The sequence below is a fragment of the Salvelinus fontinalis genome, chromosome 26, assembly GCF_029448725.1.
Source record: "Salvelinus fontinalis isolate EN_2023a chromosome 26, ASM2944872v1, whole genome shotgun sequence".
Lineage (NCBI taxonomy): Eukaryota > Metazoa > Chordata > Actinopteri > Salmoniformes > Salmonidae > Salvelinus > Salvelinus fontinalis.
The window spans coordinates 17,332,429-17,351,027 of NC_074690.1; the positions used below are offsets into that span (position 1 = coordinate 17,332,429).

General features: G+C 41.3%; 1 protein-coding gene across 1 annotated transcript in view; it reads left to right on the plus strand.

Moving 5' to 3' along the window:
* Window positions 1-6,201, plus strand: part of LOC129823768 (ephrin type-B receptor 3-like) — a 50,247-nt gene extending 44,046 nt beyond the window's left edge. Inside the window, exon 15 of the mRNA XM_055882731.1 lies at window positions 4,209-6,201. Within this exon, the coding sequence (XP_055738706.1) occupies window positions 4,209-4,323 (115 nt within the window). The 3' untranslated portion in view covers window positions 4,324-6,201. The remainder of the gene's footprint in view (window positions 1-4,208) is intronic.
* Window positions 6,202-18,599: the final 12,398 nt, after the last annotated feature.

The following is an 18,599-nucleotide window of genomic DNA, read 5'->3' on the forward strand; positions in this document are numbered from 1 at the left end:
TCAACGATATCAACAGCAGCGTGTTGGGCCTAAACTGATGTATAGGGCATGAAGCTCTGGTTCAGCTCTTTGTACCCCACCAAACAAAACCACAAAATTATCATATTCCACTTATCAGTTTCTCGCTTGAGCCTCAATGTCTTCCAGTTTCACTGTTGCAGCATTACCCCAAGAGTGATTCCTATTGCCAGGAGCGGGCCTCTGTGAAGCTAATTGCGTGTGGAAATGTAATGTCTGACCTATGTTTAATTCCCCGTGCTCTTGGCTGCCTCCTGAATGTAGGTAATAGGACAGAGAAAGAGATGGCGCAGACAGAGCCAGGGCTGCTGATATAGAAACAGACTAACGGAAAGCTGAGGTGATGGAGGATGTAGAAACAGACTAACAGAGAGCTGAGGTGATGGGGGATGTAGAAACAGACTAACAGAGAGCTGAGATGATGGGGGATGTAGAAACAGACTAACAGAGAGCTGAGATGATGGGGGATGTAGAAACAGACTAACAGAGAGCTGAGATGATGGGGGATGTAGAAACAGACTAACAGAGAGCTGAGATGATGGGGGATGTAGAAACAGACTAACAGAGAGCTGAGATGATGGAGGATGTAGAAACAGACTAACAGAGAGCTGAGATGATGGGGAATGTAGAAACAGACTAACAGAGAGCTGAGATGATGGGGAATGTAGAAACAGACTAACAGAGAGCTGAGATGATGGGGGATGTAGAAACAGACTAACAGAGAGCTGAGATGATGGGGAATGTAGAAACAGACTAACAGAGAGCTGAGATGATGGGGGATGTAAAAACAGACTAACAGAGAGCTGAGATGATGGGGGATGTAAAAACAGACTAACAGAGAGCTGAGATGATGGAGGATGTAGAAACAGACTAAAAGAGAGCTGAGGTGATGGGGGATGTAGAAACAGACTAACAGAGAGCTGAGGTGATGGGGGATGTAGAAACAGACTAACAGAGAGCTGAGGTGATGGGGGATGTAGAAACAGACTAACAGAGAGCTGAGGTGATGGAGTGTGGAGAAATAGACTAACAGAGCGCTGAGATGATGGGGGATGTAGAAACAGGCAAACAGAGAGCTGAGGTGATGGAGGATGTAGAAACAGACTAAAAGAGAGCTGAGGTGATGGGGGATGTAGAAACAGACTAACAGAGAGCTGAGGTGATGGGGGATGTAGAAACAGACTAACAGAGAGCTGAGGTGATGGAGGATGGAGAAACAGACTAACAGAGAGCTGAGATGATGGGGGATGTAGAAACAGACTAACAGAGAGCTGAGGTGATGGGGATGTAGAAACAGACTAACAGAGAGCTGAGGTGATGGGGATGTAGAAACAGACTAACAGAGAGCTGAGATGATGGGGGATGTAGAAACAGACTAACAGAGAGCTGAGGTGATGGGGGATGTAGAAACAGACTAACAGAGAGCTGAGATGATGGGGGATGTAGAAACAGACTAACAGAGAGCTGAGATGATGGGGGATGTAGAAACAGACTAACAGAGAGCTGAGATGATGGGGGATGTAGAAACAGACTAACAGAGAGCTGAGGTGATGGGGAATGTAGAAACAGACTAACAGAAAGCTGAGATGATGTGGGATGTAAAAACAGACTAACAGAGAGCTGAGGTGATGGGGGATGTAGAAACAGACTAACAGAGAGCTGAGATGATGGGGGATGTAGAAACAGACTAACAGAGAGCTGAGGTGATGGAGTGTGGAGAAATAGACTAACAGAGAGCTGAGATGATGGGGGATGTAGAAACAGGCAAACAGAGAGCTGAGGTGATGGGGGATGTAGAAACAGACTAACAGAGAGCTGAGGTGATGGGGGATGTAGAAACAGACTAACAGAGAGCTGAGGTGATGGGGGATGTAGAAACAGACTAACAGAAGGCTGAGATGATGGGGGATGTAGAAACAGACTAACAGAGAGCTGAGATGATGGGGGATGTAGAAACAGACTAACAGAGAGCTGATCTGATGGAGTGTGGGTAATAAGACAGATTGAGGAGAAGCTAAAAGAGGAATGTATTTAATTAGGTTGCTAAGGGAGGCCAAGCCCATTGCTGTGATGGGCCAAATGGTGAAGTTTGTGTGTATGTAGGTGTGTGTCTTGCGTGTGTTATGCTACTTGTCATTGTATGCCGATGACATGTCGATGATTAATTTATGGCCTCATCTGTGTGTGAGTGAGTGAGTGAGTGAGTGAGTGAGTGAGTGAGTGAGTGAGTGAGTGAGTGAGTGAGTGAGTGGAGAGAGAGAGTGACTTAGTATCTTTAGAATGGAGATGACGGAGGTACTAGTTTTTATTACAACCCCAACATGATTAGTTTATTCTGCTCTGAGGTTAAATTGGATTTTGTAAGTGGTGGAACTGGCTTCTAGGTTGTCTTTTCCATGATCGGTATCAACACATATTTGATGGATTCTCACTGTCTGCTGTGCTGTGTGCCGTCTCCCATCCTCAATGTTGTTGACAGCGTAATGCTATACCACCTAACACAGCGGCGTTCTTCAGTCCTGTTCCTGGTTAACTTCTCTGTGCTACGGATCCCTTTTACGGGATCATTTTCCTAAACAACCACTAGAATTGCAGGGCGCCAAATGCAAAAATATTACTAAAAATATTTATAATCATGCAATCACAAGTGAAATATACCAAAACACAGCTTAGCTTGTTGTTAATCCACCTATCGTGTCAGATTTTGAAAATATACTTTACAGCGAAAGAAATCCAAGCTTTTTTGACTGTAGCAATCAATGCTAGAACAGTTAGCCTTATATTAGCTTGGTTAGCTTGGTCACGAAAGTCAGAAAAGCAATAAAATTAATCGCTTACCTTACGAGACTCCCAGTTTACACAACAAATGTTCTTTTTGTTCGATAAATATTAATTTTATCACAAAAAAACACCATTTGGGTTGCGCGTTTTCAGAAAACCAAAGCCTTGTTCCGTTCGACAAATTCCAAAAAGTATCCGTAATGGTCGTAGAAACATGTCAAATGTTTTTTATAATCAATCCTCAGGTTGTTTTCAACAAACATAATCGATAATATTTCAACCGGAGCAGAACCTATTCATTAAGAGACAAAAGGAAAATGGACAGCTCCTCTCGCGCGCGCAGGAACTATTCGGAGGACACCTGACTAGTTTTGAAAAATCTCGTTAATTTTTCAAAATAAAAGCCTGAAACTATGTCTAAAGCCTGGTCACAGCCTGAGGAAGCCATTGGAAAAGGAATATGGTTGATACCCCTTTAAATGGAAGAAAGACGGTCCAGGAAACACAGATTTAAAATATCACTTCCGGGTTATATTTTCTCAGGTTTTCGTCTGCAGAATACGTTTTGTTATACTCACAGACAATATTTGACAGTTTTGGAAACTTTGGAGTGTTTTCTATCCTAATCTGTAAATTTATATGCATATTCTACGATCTGGGCCAGAGAAAATGTCTGTTTACCTTGGGAACGTTATTTTAAGAAAATAAAAAAATTATGACCCCTTGTCACGATCGTCTTGCTGTGAGAGATTGGACCAAGGCGCACCGTGTGCAAAATACATCTTCTTTATTTTAAGAAGAGAGAGAAAAAAAAAAAGAAACAAACAACTAATCACGAACTAACAAAATAACAAAACTGACGACCGTGAAGCTAATAATACAGATAGTGCTGACACAAACACTACACATAGACAATTACCCACCAACAGCTAAAGCCTATGGCTGCCTTAAATATGGCTCCCAATCAGAGACAACAATAACCAGCTGTCTCTGATTGAGAACCAATTCAGGCAACCATAGACTTTCCTAGACACCTACACTGAACACTAACCCATCTACTCTACTTAACCCCCTAAACCATACAACACCCTAGACAATACAAAAACACACAAAGACAACCCACCCCAACTCACGCCCTGACCGACTAAATAAATAAAAGAAAAAGGAACAATAGGTCAGGAACGTGACACCCCTAGCGCTAAGTGTAGCACTAACACACCTAATTGAACAAACCAAGGGCTTGGTGATTAGTTGATAAGTTTAACATTTTGTGCTTGCACTGAGCTGGAACAAAACCCTGCACACCCTATGGCTCTCTGCTCCAGAACCAGGAATCTAATAACACTGGTGTAACAGTTTGTACTCTTGAAAAAAACCACACGTGACTGACCTATTGCCTCTGTTGACAGGGATCTGATGCGGATCGGAGGGACGTTGCCTGGCCACCACATGAAGAGCCTGGACAGCAGTCAGAATGACATCGTTCGACAACATATGAGCGCAACTCTCCCCATAAGGGTCTGAGGTTTGGATCTGGACCAACAGAACAACAAACCAACAAATCAGCAGAGGAAACTGGACCCACTAGAAACTACCTAGGAGCTCTACTTGCAGAACCCAATGAATGAATGAATGGATGACCCATTCCTAGACAAAACAAAAGTAGTCTGCTGTACCTAGACAAAACTAACATGGAAAAGGACATCTTGACTTTGGACAGCTTCAGTGGAGCTCTGTTGAAAATAGACTCTTGAGCAGCTTGTGGAGAACTTGTTTATTGGTGTGTGCTCGTACTCAGTATTGACATTTGTGATTTCGAGAACCGTCCATTGACAGAAAGCCAAACTCCCCCTCAGGTTATGTTTGCATGTCTGCATGTGTTTTCTGCTGCCTGGGAAGTGTCCTTTTGCCAAAGTGATTCCCATGTCTTCCCTGCCTTTATCATTGACTTTGACCACGGATGGGAACGGATATGGATACTATGTACTGGAAAGATACAGGCGCAATGATGACACAAAAGGGTTTGTTCAAATGATGAGTCTTTAAGGATGGATTCTATGGATTCTGAAGGAACGCGGACACCTGAAAAGATTGTATGCTAATGCCCTTGGTCAGAGAACTTGATTGTGGACTTCTATAAGAATTGCTGTTTTTTTATTATCTTGTTTTGTCCACTTTCTTTAATTGTGGTCTTTCATGTCAGTGGAAGGTTTTGGTCTCATGCTACTGTATGTGTCTTTGCGTGTCCCATTCACCATCCCTGTATAAAGAGGCTGACTGAGTAGGACGTATTTGACTGTAACACAGTACAGGACACACCATCATGTGCATGCCAAATTGGAACTGTTGTGGATGAATGTCATGTGAACAAGAGACAATGGTTTCGCATAACTACTACTCTATTTTCTTACTCTTATTTTATTCAACTATGTCTTGTTTTGGATGCTAAGTTATTACTTATAGTTGAAAATAGTATTGCGTTTTCTACAGTAATTGAGGGATATCTTTTTCTTTTTTTAATTCTTTCACACATTAACGTAATACACTAGACAGTGAACTTAATGATTAAACAAGAATCAAATATTTTGCGTCAGCTGTGGCTCGTAGGGAAGGGTTAATGATGAACCCTAGCTACTATTAGTCACCATTGCTTGCCCACATTGTCAGCCTGTCAGTACAGTTGTCAATTCCATTATACTGGACACGCTACTGATATCTTAGCCTGGGGCTCCAGTCCGTTTGTGCTTTAACCAAATCGTCTCTGTGTTTTTCCATTGTCATGTCGAACATGTTTGGTCTGACAGCGATAGTCAGGGAAGTTGGCTAAAGCACATAGAATATGGTACCAGGCTAACTGATATGTTGATGTGTCAGATGTTTTCTTAAGTAAAATGTGTCAAGGATCCCTTGCAAATGAAATAGGTTGCCATTAAGATGATAACTATGTGACCTCAATATCAACCTGACCCACAAAAAGTTTGAATTATTCAGTGAATTACTCTTGACATGTTTTGTTTTTTTAAGTACGCCAGCTGTCAGCATCTGCCGTGTTATATGATCTCCCCGTCCCTACTAAATCCGCTCAGAGTTCATCTTCATTTGACCCCTCTGACCTCCGTGTGAACCCTGGTTTGTATGTTTGTTTGTTGTTGGCAACATCAAAAGAAAAATGACAGTTAAGGGGCCATGTACCAGGATAAAAAAAATCTATGTGAAATAAGAAAAACAAGGAAATGTATGTCCGTCAGGGCAGACTTCTTTCTGTAAGACTAAGGTGTATGGAATCGTAAAAAAAAAAAAAGAAGAAAAAAAAAAAAAGAAACTAGAACAAAATACGCATTTCTCTCTTAGTATTTTTTTCAATAATCATATGCAAATCAATTATTAAAGTGATCTATGGTATTCTCTTTTATTTCTCTGCGGGTCCAGCACAAAGTAATTCCAGGTCTTCTCTTCTTTCAGTCATAGGACGAACATAGGGAATAGCAAGTATGTTTTTCTTTTAGAATATCATATTAGTTATGAAACTCATTCACTTTTAAGCTTAATCAAAGACCAGTCCACACAGCTCATTAATTAGTGAGAAAGCAGGACTATAGATTCGTCCTCCGTCATGGGAGAGGCTTCAAGGAAGCGAGATACCCTGACATCAATCCAACATTGGTAGTGGATATATGTGAATTTTTTTGGCAACCTGTACACAACCTGTACACGACCGCATCATGTCACATCGGTCTTGTCTTGCCAATATTAATGAGCGGTGCCGTCACCTGGCAACACTCTAGCCGTGGACACTTTACTGATGTTCTGTTTTTATTGACTGTGTTAAAACACCGACCCTCGTGGATGGCCTGGAAGGCTAATGCAGATCTTTTTTTATTTTTTGGGGGACCCGATGCTGAGCAAGCAGGCGTATGATAATCTCCCTGAGGAGAGATCGGTGGTGACATGTCCATTCTCCCCCGAATTTGTCCTTGAGAAGATAGACGTACTGCCACCAACACCATATAGTGTCCGAGTTGAAGAAGAACATGGGGATAGGTCATTAAGATGTATGGTTAGATCTGGCATGATTTCCTTCTTGTGTATAATAGAGTATAGCTGGGCTATAATGGGTCTTGTTCTAGATATTCTTCTTGTACTGTAGTCCTCAGTACCGGTTGTTTAGGAACATACAGCACTAGACGTAGATGGGAGAAAACCTATTAATATAGATACTGAAGCTGCCATCTTGGCCAGGTCTCCCTCGGAGAAGAATCTATTTATGTCAATGGGTCAAATAAAGGTTGGGTTAAAGAATGAAGAATAGTATTGTAGGTTTTTGCTGTGTAGAGCTTTGAGTATACAGCACTTCAGTGCATTAGGTCTTGCAGACGAGGGCCTTGACTAACTAATGCCTTCAGCCAGAGTGTATGCTCGATATCGACTGAGTGTAGCGCCGTTGACACGTGGTGTCAGGAGTGGGGTTTCACATTCTATTTTTCTACAATGAAATCAATGTTGATCCAACACAATATCTCTCAGGACCACCAAGGACCACCACGGACTAGAAGCTAGAAATCTTCAATCTTCCATCACTTAATCTCAATAAAACTCTTTCGGAAACTCATTTTTTTTATCCTTCAATTTAATGCTAGACGACAGCAAGCTTCTCAGGAAAGGATATGACACCATCTCCATATTACAGCCTATTAGGTAATGACAAATCAACTGAGACGGTTCATCTGTAGATTTTAATGAGCGTGCTTGATGGAGTAAGAACGGAGGACGCGGCGCGTAGATGGCAGGCAATTTCCTGCTTGCTTGTCGTATGCTCTTTGATGGCCAGACACTCGTGCAGTAGAACGTCAAATCTCCAGAGTGAGCCATGTGATTACTGGGAGATTAACAACAGACAAGCTCTTGTACGTACCACTGTGTGTACATGAGAGTGTGTGTGGGGAAGGATAATCATCCACCCACACACACATGCCAGCATGTGTACACACACACACACACACACACACACACACACACACACACACACACACACACACACACACACACACACACACACACACACACACACACAGACACACACACACACACACACATACACACACAGAAAGACTAATACATGCACGTACACATGCACATTTGCTTGCACACACTCCCTTCCCCCCACACACAGCCACACACACACGCACACACACACACAAAACAGACAGGCCACCCCCCCCCCACACACTATTCCACTCCCCACACACAGATACATCCCCTAACCCCCCCATCTCTCAATACACTCTTCTGATTACACCCCCCCTATCTCTCAATACCCTCTTCTGATTCCCCCCCCCCCCCCCCCCCCCCCCCATCTCTCAATACCCTCTTCTGATTCTACCCCCCTATCTCTCAGTACCACCTTTTGGTTCCATCGGTACGGTTTCTGCCAAAGCTCATAGCGCTCATTTGCTATTCTGTCCAAAGCTAGTGTAATGCCTCCAATTACTGGAGGCTGTGCTAGCAGGCAGATTTGAAGCGAGGTTTGGCAGGCAGAGTTTGCTACGCATCAGGGACTTTTAACAGAGTAGTGATTTGCTGCCGGTGAGACGGCCGATGCTGTCTGTGCAGCCTCATCAGTGGAAAACTACCCCCTTCATGTAGAAAATGACAGGCTGTTCGGCTGAAAACTGCCGGGCTAGTCACAAAAAGATCTGCCTTTCAACTATGCCTGCTATCTCTCATTGGGAGGAAACCTCAACACAGCAGATTGAAGGGTTTATCAAGGAGGATGGGGAAAGTTGACAGGTGAAGTTGTTGGGAAATGACAAAATGATGTTGTGCCATCAATAATCTACATAATGCTGTTATAGTGAAGGCATCACATTGTTCAGTTGAGTCAACATACTGCATACTCATTTACAAGAGTCACGCTTTGTGTCATGACAGTGTAAAAGTTTAGTAGGTTATTTATTATTAGAAATACCCCAATATTCATTCAAATAAAATGATATAATTGAGACAAACAAAATAATCAAAGCAACGCAGCTCCAAGTCAACTCCACAACTCCCGCCAGTCTTTGTCAGTAATGTCTTTAGTTTCCAGTGTTTTCCAGATTAGCATGACAGTGCACTTTGTGTGCGGCCGGTGAGGCTGAAGAGGGTAAGGCCTGTGTGTCTGTTTTGTATAGTTCAGTGTGATGCGATCCACTAAAGGCCTAAAGCCTGCCATTGATTAAATGGGTGTCAATACCCGAGGGCCTGAGTCTGATGGATAGGATGCAGGATGCATCACAATGTGCCTGGCTACATTCACAAACAGAGAGCCTCGCTCTTCCAATACTGCTCAATTACCCAAGGCCTGTCTGTCTGTGCCACCCACAGCTGTGTGTGTGTGTGTGTGTGTGTGTGTGTGTGTGTGTGTGTGTGTGTGTGTGTGTGTGTGTGTGTGTGTGTGTGTGTGTGTGTGTGTGTGTGTGTGTGTGTGTGTGTGTGTGTGTGTGTGTGTGTGTGTGTGTGTGTGTGTGAATGAATCGGTATTCTAAAATAGATCAATCTGAAGTCATTGGTCTAATTGAACCTGTGTGGTTTGTTAATTGACGGTTGCTCATCACAGCTCGAGGGATGACACTAATTCACTGATCTACACATCATCACGTGGAGCTGCATCACAAGTATGCCAATCCACTGTTGTGAGTTTGAGATGATTGACTCTGACAACACTCAACGAAAATATGCCCTTTAATTGGAGTCATGCAAGCTCAAAGCCCTCAAATTTGAGCCATTGGCAACAGTCAAAAATATCGTATATTTCACTGAAATTCCATCATTTTATTTTACTCTTCAAATACAGTACTGTCCATGTCTTCGGCTTTCAAAGTACAAGTCTGAGCCCTTGAATAAAAAGTAAAATATCATCATCTCTGTTTTTCCCTCGCAGATACATTTATGTGGTGATTTCTACATTTCACCCCACAAAATATGCTAGGGAGATTTTATCAAGTACCACTTTACTTAAACCCGATAGGTATATTGTATTGTGCCGTTATAATGCATTTTATGACATGTCATAAACATGCATGAACCCATTATACAGTCATATGTCATCTCATAACATACAGTACATGCTTATGTAACAAATAATAACTCATTACAGCGGGTGTCTCAGTGTGTAACAGGACAAATATTAGCACCCCCCAAATTGTTATTAGTTAAAAACAAGTAATAACCCATTATTCCTGTCAGCTTTAAGTGTTAACCAATATACATCTGAGGAAAGAAGTCTTGATTCATGGCTTGTGGTGCCCAGCAGTCATTCCAATCACAGTGATGGACATTAGTTCAAAAGAAGAGCCTACCAAGACAAATTAGCTTGCATGTGAATGGGTGAGGGAGAGATGGCAGATTTAGCCAGATTATGCGTCTGAGTGTTTGCTGATGGGATTGGAAGGTCTCACAAACCTCCTGCTTGCATTACAAACCCCACCAGGGAAGGGAAAGGGAAGGAAAGAACAAAGAAAAGAGAGAGATAGATGGGTAACATAGGCCTTTGAGCAAACTTTGTTTGATACTGGGGTGATGAGGTCTGAGGTCTCTGAACAGATGGTGAAAATTGGGGAGGAAAGAGAGAAAGTGAAAGGGGACTACTAGATCTAAAGCCTGGGAATATTTCACCAAAAAACGAATATCTGTAGAATGTAGTATAGCAGGCAGCCGTAGATCTAAAAGGGTATTTCAAGAGTGTGGCCAGAGGGCATGATGACTCTTTGTAATGTGAACAGACTGGCACGGCTCTGAACCATTTCAACAAGATTTATATTAAAAATACAAGGAGAGAAACGCAAACAGATTTCCCGAACCAACAAAAAAGTATTGATGTAGAGACGCATTTATCATAGCAACAAAGCCACCTCAAATGACTTTTTTGGGTTGTTTGGGCCATACAGGTATTTATAGGCAACCTTTGGCATATTCTGAACATTTGACTCCGAAACTAATAAACACAAAGGCATACCATGGCAGATTCTTATTATCTGAAACTACCTGGTATATGTGAAATAGATGGACCTGTCGAGCGTTTGATGGGCTGGCTCCAAATCCCACATGCTTATACTGCCTCGTCTTGCTCTCAAGTAATCATCCCCATGGAAACACCTGACACCAACGATTTATTACACACCCCATAGAACTCCAGCTAGCGTGTACACAACACGACACCTGTTTTAACTTTTAGAACCCCTAGCTGACAAATGACTTCGCGGGAGTATAACGATGCATACGGCTCACTCCAATCAAATCACAACGACCTTGTTAACGTGTCAGCTCGTTGGCGCATGCCACTATGTGTGATGCATCATTTGTCATTGATGGACATGAGCGGTTATAAATGATTGTGCCAGGCGGCCTGTGATGAATACGAATGTCCTCTCTTGATTTTCTAGTGTACTGTTACCCATGACGACCGTTCAGTTCTTTTCAATCGACTACAGGCTTAACTGAATGACAACAAGGAAAGAATGCAATATGGAATTTTATTGAATAGTTTGGGGTATGGCCTCTTCAGATGCTGATGACAGGTTGTCTTATGCTAGGCAGCTGGCATTGAACCCCTATATTCATGTAAATACTTGCTATGCTGATGAGGTAACATGATAAACACTACTGTATGAATAACTGCTATGTCCGTGCGATAGGAAGTGATGTGAATTATATTGTGTTTACTAGATGAATTTAAAAGTGACAAGCCATTCAGACCAGCCTTCCTGATTCAACCTTCGTAAACTACATTTGTCAGTTTTGAAGTGCAATGTATCTTGATGCTAACCTCTGTAATTGAATTGAGCTTGTTCTTGTTCTTTGTAAGAGTACCAGGAGTGAGTAGTGCACAATGCTCTATCATAGACCACTGCAGAGTTCATTGTCCTCATTGTGTTTGTGTGAAATAATTATAATTTGGTGGGTGCTTATATTTGTCCTATTTCACATATGTATGAATGAATTGGAAATGTGTTTTGTTTTTGCATATCGCACTCTCCCTGAGACATCCTAGAAGAGTGGGATCACGGCCCGGGTCTACTGTTATCAACTGCTACCCTGGAGCAATTTTGTTGGCTCGGGGATTCAAACTGGCATCCTTTCAGTTACTGACCCAATGCTCTAATGCCACCCTAACTTCAAATATTGCATATGGAAGTACCTTTATTTAACTAGGCAAGTCAGTGAAGAACAAATTCTTATTTCTACCCCGGCCAAACCCTCCGCTAACCCGGACGACGCTGGGCCAATTGTGTGCCACCCTATAGGACTCCTGATCACGGCCGGTTGTGATATAGACCGGGATCAAACCAGGGTCTGTAGTGACGCCTCTAGCACTGAGATGCAGTGCCTTAGACCGATGCGCCACTCGAGAGCCTAAAACATTCTGAACTGAATACCTCAGCTAGTCAAATTGTACATAAGATACATCCTTAATGGCTCCATCAAAGGAGAATCAAAAGAAGGGATTTAGTCCGACATAACAGAGGGTGTGTGTGGATAGGAGTTCTTCTTCTCTAAACTCCAGTGATAGGAGTTCTTCTCTAAACTCCAGTGATAGTAGTTCTTCTTCTATAAACTACAGTGACAGGAGTTCTTCTTCTCTAAACTCCAGTGATAGGAGTTATTTTCTAAACTCCAGTGATAGGAGTTATTTTCTAAACTCCAGTGATAGGAGTTATTTTCTAAACTCCAGTGATAGGAGTTCTTCTTTTCTAAACTCCAGTGATAGGAGTTCTTCTTCTTTAAATGTCCAGTGATAGGAGTTCTTCTTCTTTAAACTCCAGTGATAGGAGTTCTTCTCTAAACTCCAATGATATGAGTTCTTCTTCTCTAAACTCCAATGATAGTTCTTCTTTTCTAAACTCCAGTGATAGGAGTTCTTCTTCTCTAAACTTCAGTAATAGGAGTTATTTTTCTTTAAACTCCAGTGATAGGAGTTCTTCTCTAAACTCCAATGATATGAGTTCTTCTTCTCTAAACTCCAATGATAGTTCTTCTTTTCTAAACTCCAGTGATAGGAGTTCTTCTTCTCTAAACTTCAGTAATAGGAGTTATTCTTCTTTAAACTCCAGTGATAGGAGTTCTTCTTCTCTAAACTCCAGTGACAGGAGTTCTTCTTCTCTGAACTTCAGTAATAGGAGTTCTTCTTCTCTAAACTCCAGTGACAGGAGTTCTTTTTCTCTGAACTTCAGTAATAGGAGTTCTTCTTCTCTAAACTCCAGTAATATGAGTTCTTCTTCTCTAAACTCCAGTGATAGGCGTTCTTCTTCTCTAAACTCCAATGATAGTTCTTCTTTTCTAAACTCCAGTGATAGGAGTTCTTCTTCTCTAAACTCCAGTGATAGGAGTTCTTCTTTTCTAAACTCCAGTGATAGGAGTTCTTCTTCTCTAAACTCCAGTGATAGGAGTTCTTCTTCTCTAAACTCCAGTGATAGGAGTTCTTCTTTTCTAAACTCCAGTGATAGGAGTTCTTCTTTTCTAAACTCCAGTGATAGGAGTTCTTCTTCTTTAAACTCCAGTGATAGGAGTTCTTCTTTAAACTCCAGTGATAGGAGTTCTTCTTCTCTAAACTCCAGTGATAGGAGTTCTTCTTCTCTAAACTCCATTGATAGGAGTTCTTCTCTAAACTCCAGTGATAGGAGTTCTTATTTTATCAACTCCAGTGATAGTAGTTCTTATTTTATCAACTCCAGTATGTAGTTCTTATTTTATCAACTCCAGTGATAGTAGTTCTTCTTCTCTGAACTTCAGTAATAGGCGTTCTTCTTTTCTAAACTCTAGTGATAAAGTTCTTCTTCTCTAAGCTCCAGTGATAGGAGTTATTTTCTAAACTCCAGTGATAGGAGTTCTTATTTTATCAACTCCAGTGATCGTAGTTCATATTTTATCAACTCCAGTAAGTAATTCTAATTTTATCAACTCCAGTGATAGTAGTTCTTATTTTATCAACTCCAGTGATAGCAGTTCTTCTTCTCTAAACTCCAGTGCACTTCTCATTCCTTCGTCCCTGCGACCAGTAGCCATGGCAACAGCTAGATGGAGGAAAGAGCACCCATGATAAGGGATGAAAGAAAGGGATGAAGGGGTCGACAGATCGTTTGGAGAAGACTGACCCTTCTGTTGAGGACCTGTCTCGTCTGGTAAATTAATACCGAACGCAGTTGGAGTATAGAGCTGGACAGTTTCTGTCCCCAAACGCCCTCGGGGGGCAATTTAACACATCTCATGAGACAAGATTGTTAACTACACAGACACTTCTGAGGCAAGTCTCTCTCGATGGGTCTTTCTCACTTTACTCATCGAGAGTGAAGTTGCCACTACTTTGTTTTTCGCTCACGCACTATTAGAAACACTCTTTGCAAGCCAACCTACTTTACATCATACGACTCACTCCTCTTGGAATAATTGCTGTTCATAAACAAAACAACAACAAAATAGTGAGGGAAATTTGGGTACACCAAAAACATTTAAACTCAAAATCAAAGCTACCTTAGATTAGAAGCCACTGGAATTGTTATAGCTCCTCACTTCATTTTGGTTGTTGTTGTATTCACACTGCCAAAGAAGCTGCTTGTATGCTTCAGTATTTACTCAGGTCTTAAAGGCTGCCTCAGAGGCAGCTTGACAGATGTGGGACGTGATTGGACAAACAACATTTGTTTTTCGCAGCAGTGAATCGGGCTGAGTGTGCCTAACTAGGCAAAATGGCCGCTAATTGAGCTCCAGCTGTATGTAACGAGATATGAGTCTACTTCCCCGAAACACTACGAGCTCTGAGATTCATCCTCTATTCTTCTACCCCCCCCCCCCCCCCCCCCGCCTCCTCCCAGTAATGAGTACTGGGGAATAGACTGGAGTACAGTAGAGAGGGATGCTGTACTTTGTTTCTTGCTATTCGCTTGAACAACTCAGTGCTGCAAGTATATTTTGCTGTCTATGCGAGTTTCTGCCCTGAAAACTCCCATTTGAATAAAATATTAGTTCTAGAAATGAAGGAAGGATTATTTTAATCCATGGATATATTAAAGGTCCAATGAAACCGTTTTTATCTCAATTTCAAATCATTTCTGGGTAACAATTAAGTACTGTACCTTACTGCGCTTGTTTTCAATTCAAACTAACAAAATAAACAAAAAATGCTTCTTAGCAAAGAGCAATTTCTCAAGCAAAAATGTTGCTAGGACTATCTGGGAGTAGTTTGAGTGGGGAGGGGAAAACTGAAAAGTAGCTGTTATTGGCAGAGAGGTTTGGAACTCTCTTATTGGTCTATGAACTAATTTAGTGGCTGGTGATGTTACCAGGCAGGCCTAAATACAATCCTACCAAAAAAGGCTGAAATATCAAGCAGTCTTTTCAAACAGCTCTTATACTCTAAAAAGGGCATTCCCACTGGGCACACCACGTCATTTCAACGTGGAAATGTGGATCGTATTTGGTTGAGATGTTGATCAATGATATTTCAACCTTTATTCACACACTCAAAAAGAGAGCTAAAAGTTAGTTGAATTCCCAATGTGTTGTCACTATGCTTTCTACCATACAGAAGCACAACCAAATTCCAATGTTAAAACAATGTCACGTTTTGGTTTAGTTGTCATCTAAATGTGTTATCACTGCTTTCAACCATTTAAAAACACAACAAAGTTCAAATGGGAATACAATGTCAGATATTTGGTGTTTATATAACAACTTAATGTGTAATCACTGTGCTCCATCTAATAGCACAAACAAATGATCTGGATTGCAGTTGAGATTACAGTACATTAAAAGTACATGTTGAAAGTGATCGATGCTGTTTGAAATTCTGCGCAGATTATTATATAAATTGCGAAGATCTCCACAGACCTGCAATGACCTATGCATACTGTCTTGAACATACATGCTTTCTATGATTACATAACAAGATATTTATAGCTACAGTAACCTCAAAATGTGGCCATGAATGTGTTTCTCATTTTAAGGTTGAATAAATACTGTTATATTAGTTTGTAAGATAGCCTTAACTTTAGGGTATTTACTGAATTACAAAAGTTATATTAAATTGTTTGGTTGACAATGCAACCAAATATCAAAATGTAATTTGGAAAGTATTCAGACCTCTTCCCTTTTTCCACATGTTGTTACGTTACAGCCTTATTCTAAAATGGATTAAATAAACATTTTCCTCATCAATTTACACATAATACCCCATAATAACAAAGCAAAAACAATTTTTTTGATTTTTTTTCTAATTTCTTTAAAAATTTAAAACAGAAATACCTTAGTATTCAGACCCTTTGCTATGAGACTCGAAGTTGAGCTCAGGTGCATCCTGTTTCCATTGATCATCCTTGAGATGTTTCTACAACTTGATTGGAGTCCCCCTGTGATAGATTACAATTGATTGGACATGATTTAGAAAGGCACACACCTGTCTATAGAAAGTCCCAAAGTTGACAGTTCATGTCTGAGCAAAAATCAAGCCATGAGGTCGGAATTGGAATTGTCTGTAGAGCTCCGAGACAGGATTGTGGCGAGGCACATATCTGGGGTGGGGTACCAAAACATTTCTGCAACATTGAAGGTCTCCAAGAACACAGTGGCCTCCATCATTCTTAAATGGAAGAAGTTAGAGCTGGCTGCCCGGCCAAACTGAGCAATCGGTTGAGAAGGGCCTTGGTCAGGGAGGTGACCATGAACCCGATGGTCACTTCGACAGAGTTCCTCTGTGGAGATGGGAGAACCTTCCAGAAGGACAACCATCTCTGCAGCACTCCACCAATCAGGCCTAATTGTAGACTGGCCAGATGCAAGTCACTCCTCAGTAAAAGGCACATGACAGCTCGCTTGGAGTTTGCCAAAAGGCGTCTAAAGGACTCTCAGACCATTAGACACTGGTCTGATGAAACCAAGATTGAACTCTTTGGCCTGAATGCCAAGCGTCACATCTGGAGGAAATCTGGCACCATCCCTACGGTGAACTATGGTGGTGTCAGCATCATGCTATGGGGATATTTTTCAGCTATACCGTGCATTTAATTTGCTCTGTTAAACTTGGTAGTAGTCAGTGACAAATATCAAAGCTAAGCTGGGCTTGGTTAAAACCCTGGATGGGAGACCGAAGGGATGGCTGTAGATAGATCAACTCTCCAGTAGTAGGACGTGTTGCCCAGCCTATTGTTTATTTTCTGATAGAGGATATAACTTTGAAGATCTGACATTGTTTCAAAGATACAAATTCAACATATTTTATTCAAGGTTTGTCTATGTTTAAAATTGGTTACTATGATGACATAATCCTGTGGTTTGTAATGATCTTCTTCATCTGAGGAACAGGAAAGATCGGACCAAAACGCAGCGTGGTAAGTGTCCATGTTAATTTAATATAACTGAACACCAAATACAAAATAACAAAGTGAAACAACGAAAATCCAAACAGTCCTGAAAGGTGACACAACACAAAACAGGAAACAACTACACACAAACACCAGGTGGGAAAAGGATACCTAAGTATGGTTCTCAATCAGAGACAACGATAGACAGCTGCCTCTGATTGGGAACCATACCAGGCCAAACACATAGAAAAGAAAACATAGGAAAAAAAACATGGAATGCCCACCCCAACTCACGCCCTGACCAAACCAAAAGAGAGACATAAAAAGGAACTAAGGTCAGGGCGTGACATGGTTGAACACTCACAACAACAGTTTATTGTTTATTACTTTTTTGATTACTTTTTTCAAATCCAAATGACATTGAAACAATGTTGATTATTAAACCAGTTTGTGCCCAGTGGGAGGTTGAATCAACTGTTTTCACGTAATTTCAATGAAAATACGTTGACCCAACGTGGAATAGACGTTGAATTGACATCTGTGCTTAATGGGTTATCATCATTTTCACAATTTCACAGTATTATTCCAGCCTCATATTGTGGAAATGTATAAAACACAGGAAAAATCATGTTGTTGACTGCACTGGGCCTTTAAATATGTATATTTAAATAGTACTTAAAATAACTTTCATGTTTGCAAAAGAGGGAGAAGATTAGACGCTTTGGATTACGCGCAGGTTGAACTTGAGTAACAAAACTATGCATAATTCATTTGCAAAGGATGCCTCCACACAGCTTCTTAGGGCTGACTGAAGATAACATGCACTTTTCTCACATTTCACAGAAAACAGCTGTTAAAAACTGACATTTTCAACTAAACCCCCACAAGTTATATCGGTTTGGTTACTAGGGTTCTTGAAGGATGACATTTTCTGTGCGTCTCTTCTGTCTTTGTCATCAAAGTGTTGGCGTGCGAATTCTCTCTAATCTTATTTCATAGTTAGAGCCACAAAGAAGCCTTTGCAGGAGTTGGTGTGAACAAAGCCCTCAACATTAAAGAAGATGATGTGTTCCAAATGGCACCTTATTCCCTATATAATGCACTACTTCTGGTCAAAAGTAAGGAAAGGGAAAGGGGGATACCTAGTCAGTTGTCCAACTGGATGTATTCAACTGAAGTAGTGCACTACTTCGGGTCAAAAGTAGTCCACTATGTAGGGAATTGGTTGCCATGTGGGATGCAACGTGAGACACAATCCAGGAAGGGGTTTTGGGCTGAGAGTCACTGGCTTTATCAATAAGTGCATTGAGGACGTCGTCCCCACAGTGACAGTACGTACATTCCCCAACCAGAAGCCATGGATTACAGGCAACATTCGCACTGAGCTAAAGGGTAGAGATGCCGCTTTCAAGGAGCGGGACTCTAACCTGGAAGCTAATAAGAAATCCCGCTATGCCCTCCGATGAACCA